The sequence below is a fragment of the Bos grunniens genome, chromosome 29, assembly GCF_055505025.1.
Source record: "Bos grunniens cultivar Pamir isolate PY7600 chromosome 29, Bosgru_T2T1.0, whole genome shotgun sequence".
Taxonomy (NCBI): Eukaryota; Metazoa; Chordata; class Mammalia; order Artiodactyla; family Bovidae; genus Bos; species Bos grunniens.
This window is the reverse complement of record NC_141193.1, coordinates 42,515,555-42,538,914: the sequence shown is the minus strand read 5'-3', so window position 1 is coordinate 42,538,914 and position 23,360 is coordinate 42,515,555. Positions and strand designations below refer to the sequence as shown.

Here is a 23,360-nt window from a genome sequence, read left to right as displayed (position 1 = left end):
AAAATGAGGAATTTATTAACCAAGAAAAATAAAAAGTTTTATAGAACAAGAAATATAACCATAAACTCATAATACATGGCTCAGCTCTGAAAAATATTTACCAGGTCATAATACTGAAAATTTGGAATCCTGAAGATCTATATTGGAAAGGAGGGGAGAAAAGATACCTGTATATGCTGGGGAGCAGAAGATTAAGAGAGCTAAACCATGTTGGGCTTGTGCTTATCCTCAGTCACTCAGTTGTGTCCGACTCTGCGACCCCACGGACTGTAGACAACCAGGCTCCTCTGTCCCTGGGATTCTCCAGGCAGGAATACTGGAATGGGTTGCCATTCCCTTCTCCAGGGGATTTTCCCAATCCAGGGATCAAACCCAGGTCTCCTGCATTGCAGGAGGATTCTTTGCCATCTGAGCTACCAGGGAAGCCCTTAAATCATGTTATGTACCGATAAGGCAATGGAAAATACCTATAACAAATAAATCAATAAAGACTCAACAACTTTCTTCTGACACATGGACGTAAATACAAGAAGAGGGAGAAAAAAGTGGGACATTGAAAGTGACTGCTGCTGAGGAGCAGAGTAAGAGCAGAATATTAAGAGGTACAATAGAGAACAGCTGTTTTGCATGTAAAACTGACTTTTTCAATCATGTGCTACTGATAAAAACTAAAATCAAGTAAGAACAACTAAAGGCATAAATTACATACAATTGTACTATACATATTTTGTGAAAAAAAATTTTTTTAAGTACTGAAATAGGATACATAAAGTTAGAAGAGTAGCTACTTGGACAGAGAAAAAGAGAAGCAGAGAGCAGTGGATTGTAACACTTTATATAATTTTTTAACTAGTATAAAATATAGCAAAACGTATCAGTTAAATTTAAGTGGAAGACTGTGTGCATGTGTGAGCCATGTGAGCCCTTAGGCGGACTGCGATCCCATGGACTGTAGCCCGCCAAGCTCCTCTGTCCATGGGATTTCCAAGGCAAGAATACTGGAGTGGGTGGCCATTTCCTTCTCCAGGGGATCTTCCCAACCCAGGTAAAGAACCTGGGTCTGCTGCATTGCAGGCAGATTCTTTACCTTTTGAGCCATTAGGGAAGCCCAGGAAGATACATGCTAATGCTATGCTAAGTCACTTCAGTAGTGTCTGACTCTGTGCGACCCCATAGACGGCAGCCCACCAGGCTCCCCCGTCCCTGGGATTCCCCAGGCAAGAACACTGGAGTGGGTTGCCATTTCCTTCTCCAATGCATGAAAGTGAAAAGTGAAAGGGAAGTTGCTCAGTCGTGTCCGACTTTTAGCAACCCCATGGATTGCAGCCTAATAGGCTCCTCCATCCATGGGATTTTCCAAGCAAGAGTACTGGAGTGGGGTGCCATTGCCTTCTCTGAGGAAGATACATGGAAGTCTTCAAATATGCCCCACTATAAAGTGAGCCCTACAAGGTCAGGTACTATTTTATTTTGATACCTGTTTTTATCTATTTGTTCTTTAAAAATGCCTGGCACACAAAATGTACACAATAAATATCTGTGGGATGTAGTTTTCTTTATATTAAAATATTTCATAAAAATACCTACGTTTAATAAAAAGGTCAAATAATTTATTATAGAGTTAAAATGTCTTCCTGCCCCTCTCCAGGGATAACATCACTTTGGCATATATTTTCCAGACATTTTTCACATACAATTTATATGGAATAACTGCTGAGTATTGCTTCATAACTTGCTTTTTTCAGCACAGTTTATTTTTAAATTACTGACAAAAATTTTAAAACCCAGACTCTGTCATTCTTAATCTGGCCCATTGTCCAGAGAGTGCATGACAAGCTGGCTCTTAAATTCACAGCCACAGTTCTTAAAAGTATGCTGTCCAGCAAGCCCAGAGGTTTCCCTAGTCCATTCATGCTCCTCCTCTCCTAGAGGACTTATTTAACAATCCTTTTGGTTTAGACTGTAGTGGAGTGGGTTTCCATGCCCTCCTCCAGGAGATCTTCCCAACCCAGGGATTGAAGCCAGATCTCTGACATTGCAGGTGGATTTTTCACCATCTGAGCCATCAGGGAAGCCTCTGGTTTACATTTCCAGTATTTCCTTTCCCCTCAATCTTAGCTGATGATCTTGCTTCCTATTTCACTAGAGAAGGAGTCGAGAGAGAACCTGCACAAGTTCTCTTCAGCTCGCTTACTAACCTGCTGCGGCTCTCTTTTCATACTGTAAACATTGTCCGTTATCCTTTCTATTACTTCCTAATACAGTCTACTTCCTACTCAGGGATACCACTTTCACAAGTCTCCCCACTCTCCTGCATCATCAATTTTTCTCTCACAAATGCTTTACTGCTGTCAAACATGATATAGTATCTCCTATTAAAAACAGAAAAAAAAAAAAATTTCCTTGTCCCCACAGCCCTCAAGCAACCAGACCACCCATCTGCTGTCCTCTGTAACAACACTCACCAAGAGTCATCTACGGTCACTATCTCCATTTCCTCTTCTCCAAGTCACTCAACCTCACTCCAAACTCCCTTTCCACCTCTGTGAATTCTTGTCAAAGTCTTTAATGACTTCTACCTTGCCAAGTCCAATAGTTAATTCTTAGCCTTCATTTACTTCATCCGTAAGCAGTCAATACCACTGATCACTTCTTCCTTCTTAAAAACCAGTCTTGAAAATTGTATATATCTTATGTTGAATTGGTTCATCGTGTTTTTCAGGTCTACTGTATCCTTCTACTTCTCTGTATATTCATTCTACTAAGTTTTGAGTTTGATATTGAAACCCCAACTAAAAATCTTTTATCTACTTAAAAAAAATAACTGTAATATATAGTAGAAATATATGTAACTTTGTTATTTGTATTTTCCAAGTCTTCTGTAAATGTGCTATCATATCTTAATAATTTAAAGAGGTAAAAAAAAAAGTACTTCTCTTCCAAAATACCATTTTGGGGGATTTCTTCCTACTTTGGGTGTTCCTTTCCTTTTATTCCTCCTGATCTCTTAAGCATCTCAACTTTGAAATGGCCTCAAGCTCTGTCACCGGCCAATTTTTCTGTTTATAGTTATTTCTCAGTGATCACATTTCCTCTACAACTTTAAATACCACCTCTACACTGAGGGCACCCAAATTTTTATCTCATGAACCTGCCACCTCCAGCTATCTATCTAATAGGCATCCCAAACACAGTACAACCAAAACTCAACTCTTGATTCCACTCCCAGCGCATACTTGTTCTTTGCACAACATTCCTGTGTTCCAGCTCCTGGAACCAGCATCCTTAGAGCCATAGTTGATGTCTCTATCTCAGACTTTACATGTGATTTACACTGTGAGACAGCATTGGCTCCATATTCAAATTATCTCAATAAGAGATATCAACTACTTTTCACCACCTCCATTTGTACTCCCCCATTAAACTCTGAGATTTTCACAAGAGACTCTTAACCGCTCTTTCTCCTTCCATCTTTGCCTCATTACAGTTTCTCTCCAAAGATGCAAAAGTGATCCTTTAAAAATGTTAAGTTAGATGATATTACTCCCCTGCTCAAAACTTTATGTTTTGTCCTCCAAAAAGAACTTAAGCCAAAGTCCCTACAAAAGCCAATGAGATTTCATATATGGAATCTCATTATGGGGGAGCGGTTTCCCCATAATCTCCAACTTCATCTCCCATCTCTCTCCCTTGCTCACTCTACTCCAGCCACAAAGTTTCACTTTATTTTTCAAACATAACAGACTTCTACCACTGGGCCTTCGTATTAGCTGTAACTCTGCCTCAATCATTCTCCCTTTCGGGCCTTTGCCTTATAGATTAAAAGTCAACCCTTATGAAATTATGTGATTTTAAGCAACATGAGGACCAGAATCTTGCTTATTATCAGGTTCAAAACTGTATACCCACAGCCTAGCATATTAATTGTGAGAGGAAACGGGGGGAAAAGTTAATATTTAAACTCATTAAAAAAAATCACTTTGAGCTATTTTATCACTGTAAAAAATAAGTATCATCAAAGCATTTATGAATTTTAAAATACCTATATAGAAAGGAGACAAACTGAAAATATTCATGGAAGCCAGTAATTTATGTCATATGTGTTTACCTTCATTTTTACATGAATTCTACCACAGGCTGTTTTATGAAGTACAGAATGTGATTTTGTAAACTATTTTAGAAAATGAAAGGTGCATTCCATTACCTGAGTGAATGAGTCAACTGAGGACACAGCAGCATTACCCACAGGAGTCTGCTGAGCCAGACTGTCCAACAATTCCACTGAAATCCCAATCTGAGCAACAGATGGAGTTCGGACAATATTCATGGTTCCAAACGGGTGTTGGCTTCCTTCTCCTGAAAGAAATTAACATGTGCCACATGTTTCAAACTTAACTTGTACATATATAAATTCCTTCCTAAAGATGTAAAGAACCGCTGATTTATATGCACTAAGAAGTTCTGTCACCTGAAAGTTTGTCTTTTCTCAGATAAATGTAAAAGGATGCCTGTGTGTGTGTTTGTGAGTGTGTGTGTGTTAGTTGTTCAGTTGTATCCGACTCTTTGTAACCCCATGGATCGTAGACCAACACCAGGCTCCTCTGTCCATGGTATCCTCCAGGCAAGAATACTGGAATGGGTTGCCATGCCCTCCTTCAAGAGATCTTCTCCACCTAAGAATAGAACCTGGGTCTCCTACACTGCAGGCAAATTCTTTACCATTCGAGCCACCAGGGAAGCCCAAAAGGATGCCTAGTTCTTACCATATTAAGAAAACTGAGATTTTCCCCACCAGAAAAATAGCTTTTATTTTTCTAAAAACTTATAAAATTATTACAGCTAGAAATGGAAATTGAGAGTAAGACAAAAATAAATGAGAATTAGATAAAAAATTCTCAATGCTGTGACGAAAGGATATCTTAAAAGATTTTTAGAATTAGTTTTAATATTTTCTGATTATTATACAAAGAGCTCTCAACTGCCATTATCAACAACGACATGGCATATTTTACTACATGTCATGACTCTCCCCCACTCAACACCTGAGGATCTATTATCAAATAGGCAATAAAAAAATTTGCAACTTATTCAGAAAATAATAATTTTCCACTTTACAATATTATCATTTATAAGTGTGTATATATATATAATATATCATAAATACATAAAACAGAGTGTATTTGATATACCTGATCCTCTAAGTGTCAGCTAACTTAAACATGAAAAAATATAGGTCAGTTTTATTAGTCCATATAAAACAATCATGAGAGAAGAAAAAAATACAATGAATAGATTAGTGGTTTATCTGCTCTTTTAACAGGACTATAAAATGTCTAAACTAATACTACAGAACGAAAATCTGGGACAACACGCATTCCTAATAACCAGAACACTCACTCAAAGTATCAAATCTCTTCTTAAATTTTCAGGTATGTGAATATAAAAACTTGCAACCATGTTTCTGTGCTTTAAAAATACATACACACACTTCACTAAATGCGACTGGTTGAAGATATTTTCAGTATTTTATTTTTCTTAATTTCCTCATATTTGTACATTTTCCAGGTTTACTTCTGTTATTTCCATCGATGTAGTCTGAAAACATACTCCGCAATCTTTTAAAATATACTAAGATTTGTTTTGTGGCCTAATGTGTCAAGGAAATGTTCCATGGGCACTTGAGCATGCCTGTTCTGCTGCTATTGAACAGAATGTTCTGCTACATCTAATCAAGTTTATAGTGTTGTTCAAGTCTTCAATTTCTTTGATGATCTGTCTAGCTGTTCTGTCCATATTTAAAGTAAGGTACTGACGTTCTCAATTACTGCTGAACTGATTATTTCTCTTTTCCACTCTGTCAATATCTGATTTATATATTCTGAGGCTCTTTTAGGTGCACACAAGTTTGCAACTGTTTCATCTTTTTGAAAGACTGACCCTTTTTGATTTCGGTTTGCATATATATTTTTTCATCCTTTACTTCCAACCCATTTCTCTCTCTGAATCAACAGCTGAATCATGTCTTTTAATCCATTCTGTAAATCTATGCCTTTTAGTTGGAGAGTTGAATTTTGTGTTAAATAGATATTTGCCAGTATACCATTTTAACTTATAATTTTTATTATATTCTTTAAATGATTGCACTACAATTACAATTAACATCTTAATTTATAACAACTCTAATTTGGATTAATATCAGTTTCAGTATACAAAATTTAAATTTCAGTATACAAAATAGTTTAATTTCAGTATACAAAATTCAGTATACAAAAACTTCACTCCTATGTAACTGCTTCTCTTCCTTATGTTGTTTATTGTCACTAATTATATCTTCATACATAGTATGACTATGTTGTGGTGGTGTTAGTTAAGTCATGTCCAACTCTTTTGTGACCCCATGGACTACAGCCCATCAGGCTCCTCCATCCATGAGATTTCCCAGGCAAGAATACTGGAGTGGGTCGTCATTTCCTTCTCCAGGGGATCTTCCCAACCCATGCATTGAATCCGCATTCTCCTGCACTGGCAGGTAGGTTCTTTACCAGAGGTACCAGAGAAGCCCACTATATCAATAAGCAGACAATGATTTATGTCACTGTCTTTTCTATCAAACAGGAAGAGCAGAGTTACAAAGTATGTATTAATACTGACTTCTATAATTATCTGTGTAGTTAGTTACCTTTACCTGTGTTTTTACTTAATATGTATCTGATTTATGTCTCAGGTCTCATTTCAGCTTGAAGGACCCCCTTTAGCATTTCCTGTAGGGTTAGTCCTCTAGTCATGATTCTCTCAATTTGTTTATCTGGGAATATCTTTATTTCGCCTTCATTTCTGATGGCTACAGAATTCTCAATTGACCTTTTTTCAGTACTTGTAATATGTCAGCCTACTCCTCTGGACTCAATGTTTCTGATGAGAAATCAGCTGTAACTTAATAAGGACCTCCGTATATGATGAGTTGCTTCTCTAGTCAGTTTAACATGTCCTAAAGTTAAGCCTACTTGAGTTTGTTGAGCTACTTAAGTGTAGATTAAAGCCTTCCTCAAATCTGTTTTAGGGCAATATTTCTTCAAATATTCTTTCCACCCCTTCTCTCCTCCTCCTCAGGGACTCCCAACACTGACATGCTTGACGGTGTCTCACAGGTCTCTAAAGCTCTGTTCATTTTTCATTCTTCTTTCAGCTCTTCAAAACTGATATTTTACCTATTTTCAAATTCACTGATTTTGGGGGGCCTACTCAAATCTGCTACTAAAACCCTCTAGTCAATTTTTCATTTCCATTACTGTACTTTTACACTCCATAGTTTATTTTACTTCCTTTAAAATTTTTTTCAATTTTTACTTCTTGTTTGATGATATATCATTCTCCTGATTTCCTTTAGCTCTCTGAGCATGTCTGAGAAGTTTCCTTAAAGTCTTTGACTATTACGTCCAATGTCTCTATTTCCTAGGTAGTTTCTAGTCATTTCTTCTGTGAAAGGGGCTAGCTTCTTGTATGCTTCATAGCTTTTTGTTGAAAACCAGACATTGAATAATCGACAACTCTAGCAATTAGATGTTTCACTCCTTCTTAAGGTTTATTGCCATTTTGTTGTAGCTGTTTCCTTGTTTAATGATTTTTCTGAACTAATACTATAAAGTCTTTTTTATCATTGTGACTACTAAAGTCCCTTATTAGCTTAATGATCAGCTAGTGAATGGGAAGAGATTGCCTTAGAAGCCTGGAACCAAATTCTCCCAATGTTTTGCAGGTGGGCCCCACGTGTTGAGACATGGCTTCTAAACTCATGCCTTCAAGGTCAGCCAGCAGTGAGACCTTAGGACCTTCTTAGATCTTTCCCAAGCATGTGCATAGCCCTGGACACCCATGTGGTCATTTAGATTCCTAGGAATTCCCAGGTCAGAGAATTTCAAAGCCCTTGTTTCCTAAGTATCTTATTCACAGCCTTCCCTTCCAAACTTCTTGATTAGTCTGATGTTTGCCCCAACTGTTGACACTCCCTCAGGCATCAATGACCTGTAAATATTTGTAATATATATGCAAATATTACATTTACCTGTAAACATTTTTGACAAACCCTTACAAGAAATCATTCTAGCAGTGGAAGAGTTCCAAGTTTAACAACATAAAGGCAAACCTTTTGATTCTGCCTTTCAAAGAATCACATAACTAAGTAATTACAATTAATTGTGAATGACATCCATTCTGCTCCTTCTGGTATCAGTACCAAGAACATGGTCTGTTACTTTCAAGGCTACCACTGAGCAGAGGAAAAAGCATTGAGATCAGGGTGGATTAAAACACCACAAAGCTTATTGTTCTCACAGAGATTTGGTGTTTTTTCTTAATAAACGTCCCTCTGGTTGTGACAAGCCTTTGGTTAGTTTCAGTTTCCAGGGGACTGAAAAAGTTGATTCTAAGAGTTTCTTCCAGTTTTTTGTTGTTATTGGTGTTGTTGCTTTTATGGAGGGATGATTTTGGAATCCCCTTCTCCATCATTTTAACTGTTTTAAGATGAGAATCATGCTAAGTCCAGAAAATGCACTGCTATTTGTCTGTGTATCAGGCTCAGGAAAATGACTCAATACACTTGCCATAGTTATAATCACCCAGGGAGTGATGTGCCCAAGCAGAAAGCCTTGTCACCTCTAATCTCCATCTCTTATCATATACAAGCTCTTGACAAATGAGTGGGGTCCTAAGTAAAGCTGTCTACGATCCACTGTAAAAACTGGGGCCAAGGAAATATTCTGACTTTTTCATTTTAAAGCTCTCTGGAACCAAGACAATGTAAGGGGGGGAAAATAAAACTCCAAGTCTTCAATAATCTTTAATCAATATTTTCAAAGAAATCTACTGTGCAATTAAGCCATTCCTTTAGTCGATTTTATTCTCAAAATGGGTTTGACACAGTAGTTGATACCCCCCAAGTACAAAAGTTCTTGTTTGCAAACCATAAAATAAAATACTGGGAAGAACATTGGAACATAAAATACAAACTAATAGTGAGTGCTTAATTCTGTGTATGAATTCATGATAGCCAAAGTCAAAAGAAAAACATGATCAGTGACACTGAGTCTTATAATAAAAAGTTAAAAAGCAAAAACAGCAGGGAAAGTAAAACATCTGGTCTTCAAAAAAAAATACATTGCATAAAGTCCTCAGTAACATTCCAACAGTAAAAGCAGCAACAAATCTTTTAAGGCTGTTTCTCAAAGTATTCTCCTCACTAACCTAACAAGGCATAACTCAAGAGGAGAAATCATATAGGAAACCAGTGTTTTACTGTTAGTATACAAGGAAAAGCAGTCATCATCATTTACCATCTGGATCTAATTGACTCTTTTTAAAAATATATACATTTTAAGTCATTTCACAAAAAATGTTTGGAAGAATAGAGAGTAAAAAACAACTTTATTGGAATTTTCAATGAGTAACAAAGCACAGCAAACTCAAATACACACTCCAGATTTCCCACATGTGCCTGGTATTTAAGTTACAATAAAACAAAATGAGCCACATTCTTTGAATACAACTGTTCATCAAGTGTCACTAATAAATGTGGAATATGTCCATTTATAAACCTGACTCCTGACTTTAAACACACCTCTGTTAGGTTCAAGCTTATCATTACTTCTAGTAGTTGTACTGTCAAAGTGCAATACTTGAAATTTTTAATGGCTCATAATTTGTTGAAGAACAGCCACCTTCTCTGATTTTTAATTTTCAAATCACTGTCATTTTTAGATTTATGAACATTTAGAATAATCCAATTAACTTTTCATTTCTACATTTATTATCTTCTCATCATCTTTGCATTGCATTGGCAAAAAAATTCCTTTAGGTTTTTAAGTAAACATAGAAGATATATTTTTCATTTTCACCAAGAGCTTTATTGAACCATGTATTCACTGTTTTGTCCCAGTACCTTCCACCATTTTTCCGGCAACTTCATAATTCCATCTTCCTGAAATTTTTTATCTTTTTGAGCAAGGAACTATTCCAGATGCCTTTTACAGTCTTTCGGGGGGGGGGGGGGATTGAAATTTTTTCCATTAAGAGAATTTTGTAAAGACAGAAAAAGATGGAAATCTGAAGGAGCAATGTCTGTGAACACGGTGGATAAACCAGAACTTCCCAGCCAAGCTGTAACAGTTTTTGCCTGGTCAACAAAAAAATACGAGGTCTTATTATCCTGATGGAAGATTATGCATCCTCTGTTGACAGATTCCATACACTTTCCATCCAGTGTTGTTTTCAGTTGTTCTAACTGGGAGCAGTACTCATTGGAATTAATCGTTTGGTTTTCCTGAAGAAGCTCGTAATAGAGGACTCCCTTCCAATCCCACTATATATACATCACCTCCTTTGGATGGAGGTAGGCCTTTGATGTGCTTGGTGGTGGTTCATTTCACTTGCCCCACAATCTCTTCTGTTCCACATTATTATACAGTATCCACTTTTCATCGCTTGGCACAATTTGTTTAAGAACAGAACATCTTCATATGTCTCAGTAGAGAACCACATGCAAAAATGAAGTCAAGAAGGATTTTCTCATTTAACTTGTGTGGAACTCAAACATCAAAGTGATTAACATAACCAAAGCAGGTGCAATGTCCACTTACAAACTGTATTCAGTCAAATCTGGAGCACAAATGTAAGAGATGAAAGAATACCAGCACCTATCCTTCAAACCACACATCCAAGATTTTGTCACAAAATACTACCTGATTAATTCCTCCTTGCTGAATGACTGAATGAGTAAGAATATCATATTTTCTTTTGGTCCTTGGAAATATACTGTTCAATCATCAATTTTTTAGTTAAGAAAATTCACTGAGATCATCATTCTTTTATTTAAGATTCAGTCCTGAGATTTTACTTATATGATCAACCACACCACCATCATAAGAGTCTAGAATGCTGCTATTTGCCTCTTTGTATTTATTGTCCGATTCATGCAATAAATGTAAAATTTGTTCCTTTTCAATTTTCTCTTTGCCATTAAAAACATAAAAAATTATTAATTCCTAATTCTGTCCAATAAAAGCAAAAAGCAGACAATGAAGACGGTGTCTCCAGTCTCCCTTTATACTTCACGAAAGATGATGTAATTCTCTGGGCAATACGGTATGGAGACTGACTGAGGGGCACTACACTAGCACACTAAGGCCCACATGCAAACCCAGCCCATCAGCTACTGTGAGCTCCTGACCCAAGGAGTGTTTACATGTTTAAAGGGCTGTTTAAAGAATATGTCACAGTGACCATTTGTAGTGCACAAAGCCTAGAATATATACTATCTTAAGCTTTACAAAAATGTCTGCCAAACTCAGCTTCAAGTAATTCCATCATTCCTCCTTTTTCTTATCATTTCAGCCTTTTCCCCCCATAGTTGAGAATAACTAATGAATAATGAATTCCTTGGATGAAATAGCAAAATGTTTCAAAATATAGACAAAATAAGATCAGTAATATCTCCAAATGCGTATTAGATTTATAAAATGATCCAATGGACCCATATGGTAACTGTAAAATAGAATGAACTTAAAAAACAGATTAAGTAAAATAAATGCTTTCTCTGTTCTTTGAAAGACCCCCACAAAAAAAAAAAAAAAAACTCATGAAATATCCATTTAAGAGTTACAAGTGTCCCCTAACAGAAACTAAAAGTCCAGCAGTTGCAGTATTTTTGGTGTGCAAAGAGATGAGGACTGAAGAAAACTGTTATGGCAGAAACAAGCAATTTCCTATGAAGTGACATTTGAAATCTGACATACGCTAAAGCTACAGAAAAACATTCTAATTATGCTTGTTGAAAATCCTCTTAGTATTAAATATAAATATTTAGAAATCACAAATATATATTCCTAAAACTTCTGCTTCATTTCTATGGATAGTCTGACAAGTCTGAAATACCATTTTTCCTGAATGCATATTTTAAGAGCTATGTGACTTCCAAAGGTTTATCAACAATAAATCTCTTAAACCAGATAAAAATGTTAATTTACCTGACATTGAAGTATGTCTAGAATTTGGATGTCTGAAATGTATTTAAACAATCACTATTTACCAAGTCCATCTCTGTGCTCTACACACTCTAAAGAACATACGGTAAAAGATTCCCTACTCTCAAGGCACTTTCATTCTCATAAAGCAGTAACAATTACTTAACTTTTCTCAACAGGTTTCATTATCTGGGTGACTTTTAAGATACCTCCTAGAGCTGTCTTTCTATAGTATAATAAAAACATAAAAATCATTTCTTGAGCACCAACTAAGTGCCAGACAGACACTATTATGCATTATCTCTAATGTTCCCCAAAACACATGCACTGTAGGTGTTATTGTCCCCATTTTACCTGAATTCTCCTCTAAGGTTAAGGAACCTGGTCAAGACTACCCAGCTAGTAATGCACTGGGATTCAAAGAGGTCTAGTAAGCTCCAAGGCTGAAGCTTATGAACTCTATACTGATTTTTACTCATTACTTACTTTACAATAAGCATTCAAGATAGCAAGTCAAGAAGTAAAAGGTTCCCATTCTGGCTCTAGTTCTACTACATATGAATAGACTGATCCTAGTGGTATCTTGAGGTGGGGGGCGGGGTTGTCCTTTCTAATCCCCTTAACAAGCTCAATCCAATTTTAAAATGAAAACTAGAATCAGTTTAATCGTTTCTTCTTGGCAACTGAGCTAGATGCAAGAAGCCAAAGCGGTAACAAAATACAGCAGCAAGCCCCAAAAGAGAACTATAAAGAAAGTCAAATGATTTATAACAAACTCTAATTTTAACATTCCTTGAAAATTCTTTGGTGCTAAGCCTTTTTTCATGGATGCTAAGCCTTTTTTCATGGATATTCTTAGGTGCTAAGCCTAAAGACAAAGGCTGAGCATGGTGTAGAAGTGTGACAATTAAATGGACTGCACAATACTGACTGAACCCTAGACAGAGGGAGGAGGAAAGTGTTATAAAAGGCATTACTGGGAAAACTGGCAAAACTTTAATGCAGAATACAGACAAGAGTACTGTATTAATGTTAAATTTGCTAAATTTGATCATTATACTGTGATTATAAAAGAATATCCTTGCTCTAGAAAACATATGCTGATGTATTTAGGAGTAAAGGGTATGATATCTATAACATTTTCAAAATTTTCAGGGAAAAAATATCCAGAGAACCATAAATGTAACAAAATTAATGAATATGGCTCCTCTGTCCATGGAATTCTCCAGGCCAGAATACTAGAGTTGGTAGTTGTTTCCTTCTCCAGGGAATCTTCCCAACCCCAGGATCAAAACCAAGTCTCTATATACTGCAGACAGATTCTTTACTGTCTGAACCACCAGGGAAGCCCAAATGAATACGGAAGAAGAATGTAAAAAATTCTTTACACTACTCTTATAATTTTTCTCTAATTTTGAAATTATTTCAAAATACAGTTGCTTTAAATCTCTTACTGCACATACCTATGGCTGATTCATGTTGATGAATGGCACAAACCAATACAACATTGTAAAGCAATCATACTCCAATTAAAAATAAATTTTAAAAATCCCTACTGCAAAAAAAAATGTTTTTTAAGTATCAGAAATGATTCTTTCAGAATTTCATTCCAAACACTATCTCACAGCAGGGCCCTAGCCAAAAAACAAAAAAGGTAAAGCCCCATGATAAGGTGCCTAGTTGAGGTGTGTGAAACACAAAATACCAGCCTTCTCTCTCATCGGAGTATTCTAAAAAGCTCTAACACCTTCATGACTCTATTTTATTCACATAAATATATAATTCCTCTTTATACCACAGGTGAGTTAATCAGCAATTTCTTATTCTGTTAAGTACAATCACATATTAAAGTGCTAAAGACACAATGTAAGACATTTCAGCTCCACGTCAGTGTTCTTACTCTGTCTGACCTAGTGCCCTGCTCCCCACCTGCTCTTCCAATCTTGGCCTCTTCTGCTTCCCATTCTCCACATCATTCTCCACTGCAGATGTCACTGGGATTCTCCCTGACTGAGGCACTGAGCCACTTCCTCATTGTATCTCGAAACACTTTAAAATAGTTAACCTACAGAAAAAAGGAAGGTTTTAAGTTGAACTTAAGCACGTGTATGAAAGAATATGTAGATGTGGCTTAAACAAACTCTTCAAATAGTATATGAGCTCGACAAATATTTACCTTTGACAGACATATGCATATAAACACATATAAATATGCATAATATAAAATTTTTCAGTTACATATTTTTGGTAAGAGAAACTGTTTTCACCTTTCAAGTTCAGAACTAGAATTTTAAATCTTAAAAGATACTGTACTCATGTTCTTTATATAGTATGAACCAAAACTTCTTAAAGTCAACATTACATGGATTTCATTATTCATATATTACAAGTTTTAACAGATGTTTGCAACAAGTGAACACCAGCACTCAGTTGACTACTATATGAATGCTGAGTTTTTTGGTGTATCTTACAGTTTAATAAACGCTACTAAGGCTAGATACCAACTTCAGAACTCATATAAGACATTTTAAGAAAAGCTTTCTAAAAGTAACGTAAAAAATATTCAAAAAGTACTGTGAGATCTGATAATCATTATACTGTACAACTATAAATACTTACATGTATGTGGTAAGTAAATTTCTAACTCTAATTACAGATACCTTTTGGGTCAAGGAGATGGACACACATGACAAAGTAGTCTATCTCCCAAAAAACCTCATTAAGAAAATCAGGGATGCAGCCCAGTGAGAAAATCCCCAGTACAACCTGGACCCGACCATGAAATGCTTCTCTGGACCGGATTCAGTCCAGAGCAAAGGTGAGCAGATAATCCTTTGTCTCTGTATTCAACTCTAAGGGTGTGAAAATTCTGAATTTTGGGGAAAAAATATAATGTAGAGTATTTATCATAGATCTTTTGGCTTCCTATTATCCATATCTGACTCTCTCACATGCTACTAAGAGTTGCAATGGTGAACTTCAGTATGAAGATAATGAGAATGGAGGTAAATATCCTTAATTTAAAATAAATCACCAAAATGTGATTTTGCTTTTTCTGAAATGTGATTTTTGCCATAAAGTTTTTGTTGTCATATTCAGAATTTCACTAAGTGGGCTAACATAGCAATGAAAAGTGGAGATGACACCCTAAAAAAAATGACCAAATTCAGGTTCAGAGTTGTCAAATACAGATTTTATTTTGTCAGTATTAACTCATGGTACAGTGTCAAAAGTTAACAACACGTATCATAATTCCTAGAGGAACCACTGAGAAAATACAAAGGTATAAACAAAAACAGTGGAAGAAATATGAATTTTAAGAATACTCAATCCAAAAGACCTCCTTCCCAAAAAAGGAGGAAAAACAACTAGCAGATAAAAATTTAAACCTAACCATATCAGTAACATTAAGTACTGATGGTCTAACCGCCTTATTTAAAAGGCAGAGATAGTAAGAGGCTAAAAAACAAGCACACCTAACTATATACTATTTACAAGAGACAAAGATTTATGTCAAAGATAAAAATACAGAAAAACATTGCATGTGAACACTAATCTTAAGAAAGCTGGAGAAACTATAAATTTTAGACAAAGTAGACATTAAGACATTACTTTAAGAAGACTTTTTAAGAAACATTACGAGAGAGACAGGGTATTTCATATTGATTAGAGGATCGATTCATTATCAATCTTGGACACTCATAAAACAAAAGGAGGAAGAATAGAGAAGAGTGTTACAACTTTTCTTTTTCTTGCCCCACTGCCCTCTTACTGCTCCTATTCAATATGGTGTTCAAAGGATTGGACAATGTAATAGCCAATAAAAAGGAAGTAAAAGGCATAAAAGTTAGCAGTAAGAAGTCTTTTTCATTGATGTTACGATCATCTATATTGAAAATTTTAGGATACAACCAGAACTATTAATAAAGGGATTTTAGCAAGATACTCAACGTGCTAACCTTTCCTTCATCCTTCAATATACAAAGTCAATAAACAACCAATCATATGACACCACCAAATGCTGGCAAGTACGTGGAGCAACAGGCACTCATATACTGCTGGTGGAAATGAAAACTGGTGCAGCCACGTGGAAGAGAATGCGGCAGTTTCTCACAAAATCAAACATACTCTTACCATAATATCCAGCATTCATGCTTCTTAGTATTCAAAGGAGTTGAAAATGTCTATATACACAAAAATCTACACATGAATATTTACAGTAGCTTTATTCATAACTGCCCAAGTATGAAAGCAATCAAAATAACATACAAAAATCTACACATGAATATTTACAGTAGCTTTGTTCATAACTGCCCAAATTTGAAAGCAATCAAAATAACATTCAGTAGCACAATAAACTGTGGAAAATTCTTCAAGAGATGGGAATACCAGACCACCTGATCTGCCTCTTGAGAAATTTGTATGCAGGTCAGGAAGCAACAGTTAGAACTGGACATGGAACAACAGACTGGTTCCAAATAGGAAAAGGAATTCATCAAGGCTGTATACTGTCACCCTGTTTATTTAACTTATATGCAGAGTACATCATGAGAAACGCTGGACTGGAAGAAACACAAGCTGGAATCAAGATTGCTGGGAGAAATATCAGTAACCTCAGATATGCAGATGACACCACCCTTACAGCAGAAAGTGAAGAGGAACTCAAAAGCCTCTTGATGAAAGTGAAAGTGGAGAGTGAAAAAGTTGGCTTAAAGCTCAACATTCAGAAAACGAAGATCATGGCATCCGGTCCCATCACTTCACGGGAAATAGATGGGGAAACAGTGGAAACAGTGGCAGACTTTATTTTTCTGGGCTCCAGAATCACTGTAGATGGTGATTGCAGCCATGAAATTAAAAGATGCTTACTCCTTGGCAGGAAAGTTATGACCAACCTAGACAGCAAATTCAAAAGCAGAGACATTACTTTGCCAACAAAGGTTCGTCTAGTCAAGGCTAAGGTTTTTCCTGTGGTCATGTATGGATGTGAGAGTTGGACTGTAAAGAAGGCTGAGCGCCGAAGAATTGATGCTTTTGAACTGTGGTGTTGGAGAAGACTCTTGAGAGTCCCTTGGACTGCAAGGAGATCCAACCAGTCCATTCTGAAAGAGATCAGCCCTAGGATTTCTTTGGAGGGAATGATGCTAAAGCTGAACTCCAGTACTTTGGCCACCTCATGCAAAGAGTTGACTCATTGGAAAAGACTCTGATGCTGGGAGGGATTGGGGGCCGGAGGAGAAGGGGACGACAGAGGATGAGATGGCTGGATGGCATCACTGACTCGATGGACCTGAGTCTGAGTGAACTCCAGGAGTTCGTGATGGACAGGGAGGCCTGGCGTGCTGCGATTCATGGGGTCGCAAAGAGTCGGACACGACTGAGCGACTGATCTGATCTGATCTGATCTGAGGTGAAACTATAAACTACAGTACATCCAGACAAGACAATATCGCATGCGTGCTCAGTCATGTCTGACTCTTTGCAACCCCATGGACTGTAGCCCACCAAGCTCCTCTGTCTATGGCATTCTCCAGGCAAGAATACTGGAGAGGGTTTCCATGCACTCCTCCAGGGGCTCTTCCCCACACAGGGACTGAACCTGCATCTCCTGCACTGGCAAGCTGATTATTTACCACTTAGCCACCTGGGAAGCCCTAATGCAGTATTACTTAGCACTAAAAATAAAATAAGCTATCAAGTGATGAAAAGACATGAAAAAACTATATTTAAACGCCTATTACTAAGCAAAAGAAGCCAATCTGCATGAAAAGATTTCACTTGTATAATGCCAACTATATGACATTCTGAAACAGACAAACCTAGAGACAATTTAAAAAAGTCAGTGGCTGCCGGTGGGGAGGTGAGGCAATGTGGTACATAGGCAGAGCACAAAAGATTTTTCAAAGCAGTGAAAATACTCTATATGACATTATAATTATAGATATATATCCGTAAACATGTGTCCAAGCCTGTAAGAGTGAACTCTAAGGTAAACTGTGGACTTCGGGTGATTATGATGCATCAATGTAGGTTAAAAGAAAAAAGCATTTTGGTTAATGATGCTGATAATAGGACAGACCTAAGCATGTGTGGGAGCAGGGGTATATGAGCAATCTATGTACCTCCCTCTCAATTTTGTTATAAACCTAAAACTGCTCTTTAAAAAAGCCTGGTTTTTTTTTTTTTTGGTTTTTTTTTTAAACAATTGTACTTCTATATATCAGTAATAAGGGCTTCCCTAGTGGCTCAGCTGGTAAAGAATCCACCTGTAATGCAGCAGACCCTGGTTCAATTCCTGTGTTGCAAGTTTCCCTGGAGAAGGAATAGGTCACCCACTCCAGTATTTTTGGGTTTCCCTGGTGGCTCAGACAGTAAAGAATCCACCCGCAATGTGGGAGACCTGGGTTCAATCCCTGGGTTGCAAAGATTCCCTGGAGGAGGGAATGGCAACCCACTCTAGTATCCTTGTCTGGAGAATCCCATGGACAGAAGAGCCTGGCAGGATATAGGCTAAAGCCCGTGGGGTCGCAAAGAATCGGACACAACTGAGCAACTAAGCACAGCACAGCATACCAATAATAACTGGAAATCTAAAGTAATTTGAGGGGCAAGAAAAAGCCAAAAAGGTAAACAATAAATAGGTAAACTATAACCTATCAACAAAATGTAATTCTATACTACTATTTTAAACAAATAGGGAAAAAAGGACCATACACTTCACATCCATGTTTCTGAAAACCTTTTAATGCATATCATCTTTTGTTTTAAAACACATGAAAATCTCATCCTGTGTTTCCACTTCAGCCCATCTAAAGACCAGAGTGTGTCTGTTTCTCACTCTATAGTACCTGACTGGTGGAAAAGGAGGGTTAAAAAAAAAAAAGAGAGAGAGGAGAAGATTCAACAGTAAATACTTTTTAGCACATCAAAGTTTCATAAAAATTTAATTCCACATGAAATAATATTAAGTGAAAATGGCAGAAAATAGCAGTTATAAACATATTAACTATATATACATATAAAACAATGCATAGGAATGTGAATGTAGGTTTCTACTTAAATTTACTTTGGAAAGTGAAAAGATCTATATCATTTAGAATAGTGAATAAAAATCTGGGTATCTTGATTCTAATCCCTGCTCAATTTTAGAAACTCTCTTGAAACTTTCTAGATCTCAAGTGTCTCAACAGTAAATTTAAGGATTGGATGAAATTATTTCTAGGACCTTCTATTCTAAAATTCCATGGCTTATTCTTTTATTATACTTGGCAAGGATATGCTCTATTAGTTTTCTGTAGTACCAACTACCTTTCTTATGATTCTCTAACAACCGCCAAGACAATAATGATCCGTTATCCACACCCAGTACACTTTTTCCAGGCCTCCTACATATTTATTTAAAACGCCATTTTAATCCAGGAATTCAGTTCCACTTGTAGGTGTTTCTTCTACAGAAATATAGTGCTAAAAAATATGTACAAAAATATATGTAAGAATGTTGATTGTAGCATTGCTATAAACAATTTTTAAAAAACGGAAATAATCCAAATTTCCATCAATGAGGACTCAGTTCAGTTCAGTCGCTCAGTCGTGTCCAACTCTTTGTGACCCCATGGACTGCATAACTAATCAAAGTGGATTAGTTAAATATTATTTTGGTACTGCATAACATACAATTGTTGCCTAAAAGTTAACAGTATTTCTAAGTGAAATATTTAATTTCTCTGACATCCAGTCTCTTGAAAGCCAGAGGCTAATAATATCCACCTCTAAATGTTGTTGTTAAAGAATAATGAGATAATACACACGAAAGCCCAGGACAATGCACTGCATGAGCAGATATTCAATGTTACCCTTTCCTTCATTCTTTCAACATCATAAAATCTTCCTAATTGGCTGCTCTGGCTCTAATCTCAACAAAATTTTCCAAGCCATCCCAGACAATGATTTTCCTAAAACATCATTTTTTAAAATATCATTCTCCTGCTCAAACACTTTCCTACCAGAGGAAAAAAAAAAATGAAACCCCACATGGTATAACCATCCCACAACAGCCTCACTTTACCTTTAAACCTTACTGCATCCCCATCTGAGACTTCCCAAGTAGAAGTCTATCATGCTACCTTTAAAAGTCTCCTCCCGTCACTTGAAGGTGTGGTGTACACTACTGCTTTCATAACTTTGCTGACCTCCTTATGCAATCAACTTCCCATCCTCCCACTTCCATCCCAACCAAATCTAGTCATGCTTCAAGCTCATGCTCCAGGCTAATCTTCCACTGAGCCATTTTCAATTATCTCAGGTCACTAATCTGCTTCCTATGAATACTGTCTTGGAGTGGTTTTAATATTCACACACAGATATGGAGACCTAAACGAAAGCAGTCATCAATTTGAAGTGTATGTGCTAAGGATGAAGTAGATATACACCAGAGTTTTCACAAAAGCAAGTATTTTTCTTCTGTAATTTGTTTAATGGAAATGTCTAAAGCAATTTCTAGTATACTTCCCAAGTTTTTTAATAATTAAAAATTATAATACAGCAAAAGACCTATAGTGCCTATAGCTAACTACTTTTTAAAATCTAAGTTCCACACAAATTTTATTTTTGTCAATACTCCCTTTTATGTGCTGATCCGAGTTTGCATATAATTCCTATAAACCAAACAATTTCTTTATGTAATACTCCCAGTATTTCTTAATTTTTACTAAGTTTTTAATTCAATGTCTCTTCCACACTAAACACCAAGCACAGTGTATCTAAAGATAAAAATTGCAAGACTGATTTAAACTTTCCCAATTCTCTAACCACCAAACTGTATTTCCTAAGCTTGTGCCTTTTATTTATTTACTATTTTAAGGATTTCTAGATCCCATGAAAAAAGAAAGAAAGAAGGGCAGTTTCTTCTCGTTTAATATCAAACCTTCCCTTCTACATTTTAAGAGTTTAGTCCCATACTAATTCTCAATCATTATCTCAGATTGTTCCAGCATCAGCCTAAAAAATGTATGCATTGTGTAAACTCCTTTTCAGAACCCAAGAGTCACAAAGAATCTTCTATCAAAATAAAACTCACAGTAACTGGTTTTAAGATCCCCTATCCACTGAAATTCTCTCAACAGAGCCCTCTGCTCCTCACATTCTCCAACCAAAATCTTTCAATGCAAAATTAAGAAATCTGTTCATCATCCAGAAGAGAACCGCAAACACTACCAAAGTTTAACATGAAATCTGCTTCATTTGAACTATCCTCCTTACTCCAAAAAATTCTGCTAGATTCTTTAATAAATTCTCAGTTCAATCACAATTGCCTAAAGTTACTTCAACAAGTCTCTCTTCCACCCTGCTGTGCTAATTAGCTAGATTTGCTCAATGTAATAAAGTTTATAAAAGGCATCTCAAAGCTTCAAAAAAATAAATCCATTACAAGTCTACCTATTTTTAAATTGCAATAATACACAATTCCCAAATATAAAAGTCTAATCTTTTCTGCATAAATTAAGAATTCTAATATTTTAAACACCCAAAAAGTACTTTTCCAAACATACTAGCAAAGAACCACCACAGCATTTTATCATTTGTCTAATGCTGATAATCACTCAGTTCAGTTCAGTCACTCAGTCGTGTCTGACTCTTTGTGACCCCATGAACAGCAGCATGCCAGGCCTCCCTGTCCATCACCAACTCCTGGAGTTTACCCAAACTCATGTCCATCTAGTCAGTGATGCCATCCAACCATCTTATCCTCTGATGGACCCTTCTCCTTCTACCTTCAATCTTTCCCAGCATCTGGGTCTTTTCCAATGAGTCAGTTCTTCACATCAGGTGCCCAAAGTATTGGAGTTTCACCTTCAACATCAGTCCTTTCAATGAATATTCAGGACTGATTTCCTTTAGGATGGATTGGTTGGATCTCTTTGCAGTCCAAGGGACTCTCAAGAGTCTTCTCCAATACCAGAGTTCAAAAGCATCAATTCTTCGGTGCTCAGCTTTCTTTACCGTCCAACTCTCATGTCCACACAACTACTGGAAAAACCATAGCCTTGACTAGATGGACATTTGTCGGCAAAGTAATGTCTCTGCTTTTTAATATACTGTCTAGGTTGGTCATAGCTTTTCTTCTAAGGACCAAGTGTGTTTTCATATCATGGCTGCAGTCACCATCTGCAGTGATTTTGAAGCCCAAGAAAACAGTCTTCTCTCACTGTTTTCATTGTTTCCCCATCTATTTGCCAAGTGATGGGACTGGTGCCATCGTCTTAGTTTTCTGTATGCTGAGTTTTAAGCTAACTTTTTCACTCTCCTCTTTCACTTCCATCAAGAGGCTATTTAGTTCTTCTTCATTTTCTGCCATAAGGGTGGTATCATCTGCATATCTGAGGTGATTGATATTTCTCCCAGCAATCTTGAATCCAGCTTGTGCTTCATCCAGCCCAGCATTTCACATGATGTACTCTGCAAATAAGTTAAATAAGCAGGGTGACAATACACAGCCTTTTGATGTACTCCTTTCCAATACTGTTGGAACCAGTCTGTTGTTCCATGTCCAGTTCTAACTGTTCCTTCTTGACCTGCATACAGATTTCTCAGGAAACAGGTCAGGTGGTCTGGTATTCCCATCTCTTTAAGAATTTTCCAGCTTGTTGTGATCCACACAGTCAAAGGCTTTGGCATAGTCAGTAAAGCAAAAGTAGTTGTTTCTCTGGAACTCACTTTGGTTTTTCGATGATCCAACAGATGTTGGCAATTTGATCTCTGGTTCCTCTGCCTTTTCTAAATCCAGCTTGAACATCTGGAAGTTCACAGAGTTCATGTACTGTTGAAGCCTGGCCTGGAGAATTTTGAGCATTACTTTGCTAGTGTGTGAGATGAGTGCAATTGTGCAGTAGTTTGAACATTCTTTGGCATTTCCTTTCTTTGCAATTGGAATGAAAACTGATCTTTTCACAAACGACTGACCCAGACTTGCCCGTGTATCCAGGAGTCTCCAGCAGAGGCATGGGTCGACGGTGGCCTGCTGCAGGGTCGGGGGCGCTGAGTGCGGCAGTGTGTGCATGGGACCTTTTGAAGGAGGTTGCCATTATCTTCATTACCTCCACCATAGTTTGGTCTCAAGTCAAACAACAGGAAGGGAACACAGCCCCACCCATCAACAGAAAATTGGATTAAAGATTTACTGAGCATGGCCCCGCCAATCAGAACAAGACCCAGTTTCCCCCTCAGTCAGTCTCTCCCATCAGGAAGCTTCCATAAGCCTCTTATCCTTCTCCATCAGAGGGCAGACAGAATGAAAACCACAATCACAGAAAACTAACCAAACTGATCACAGTGACCACAGCCTTGTCT

At 36.9% G+C, this 23,360-nt stretch overlaps 1 protein-coding gene across 2 annotated transcripts in view; it reads right to left on the bottom strand.

Annotated features, from left to right (window-relative positions):
- Nucleotides 1–23,360, bottom strand: part of HIKESHI (heat shock protein nuclear import factor hikeshi) — a 39,740-nt gene that overhangs the window by 5,795 nt on the left and 10,585 nt on the right. Inside the window, exon 3 of one of the 2 annotated variants that reach the window (XM_086384718.1) lies at nt 4,205–4,356. In XM_086384718.1, the coding sequence (XP_086240844.1) occupies nt 4,205–4,356 (152 nt within the window). Of the gene's footprint in view, nt 1–4,204; nt 4,357–15,185; nt 19,479–23,360 lie in introns of those variants that run through there. The other variant, XM_086384719.1, reaches the window with a different exon arrangement.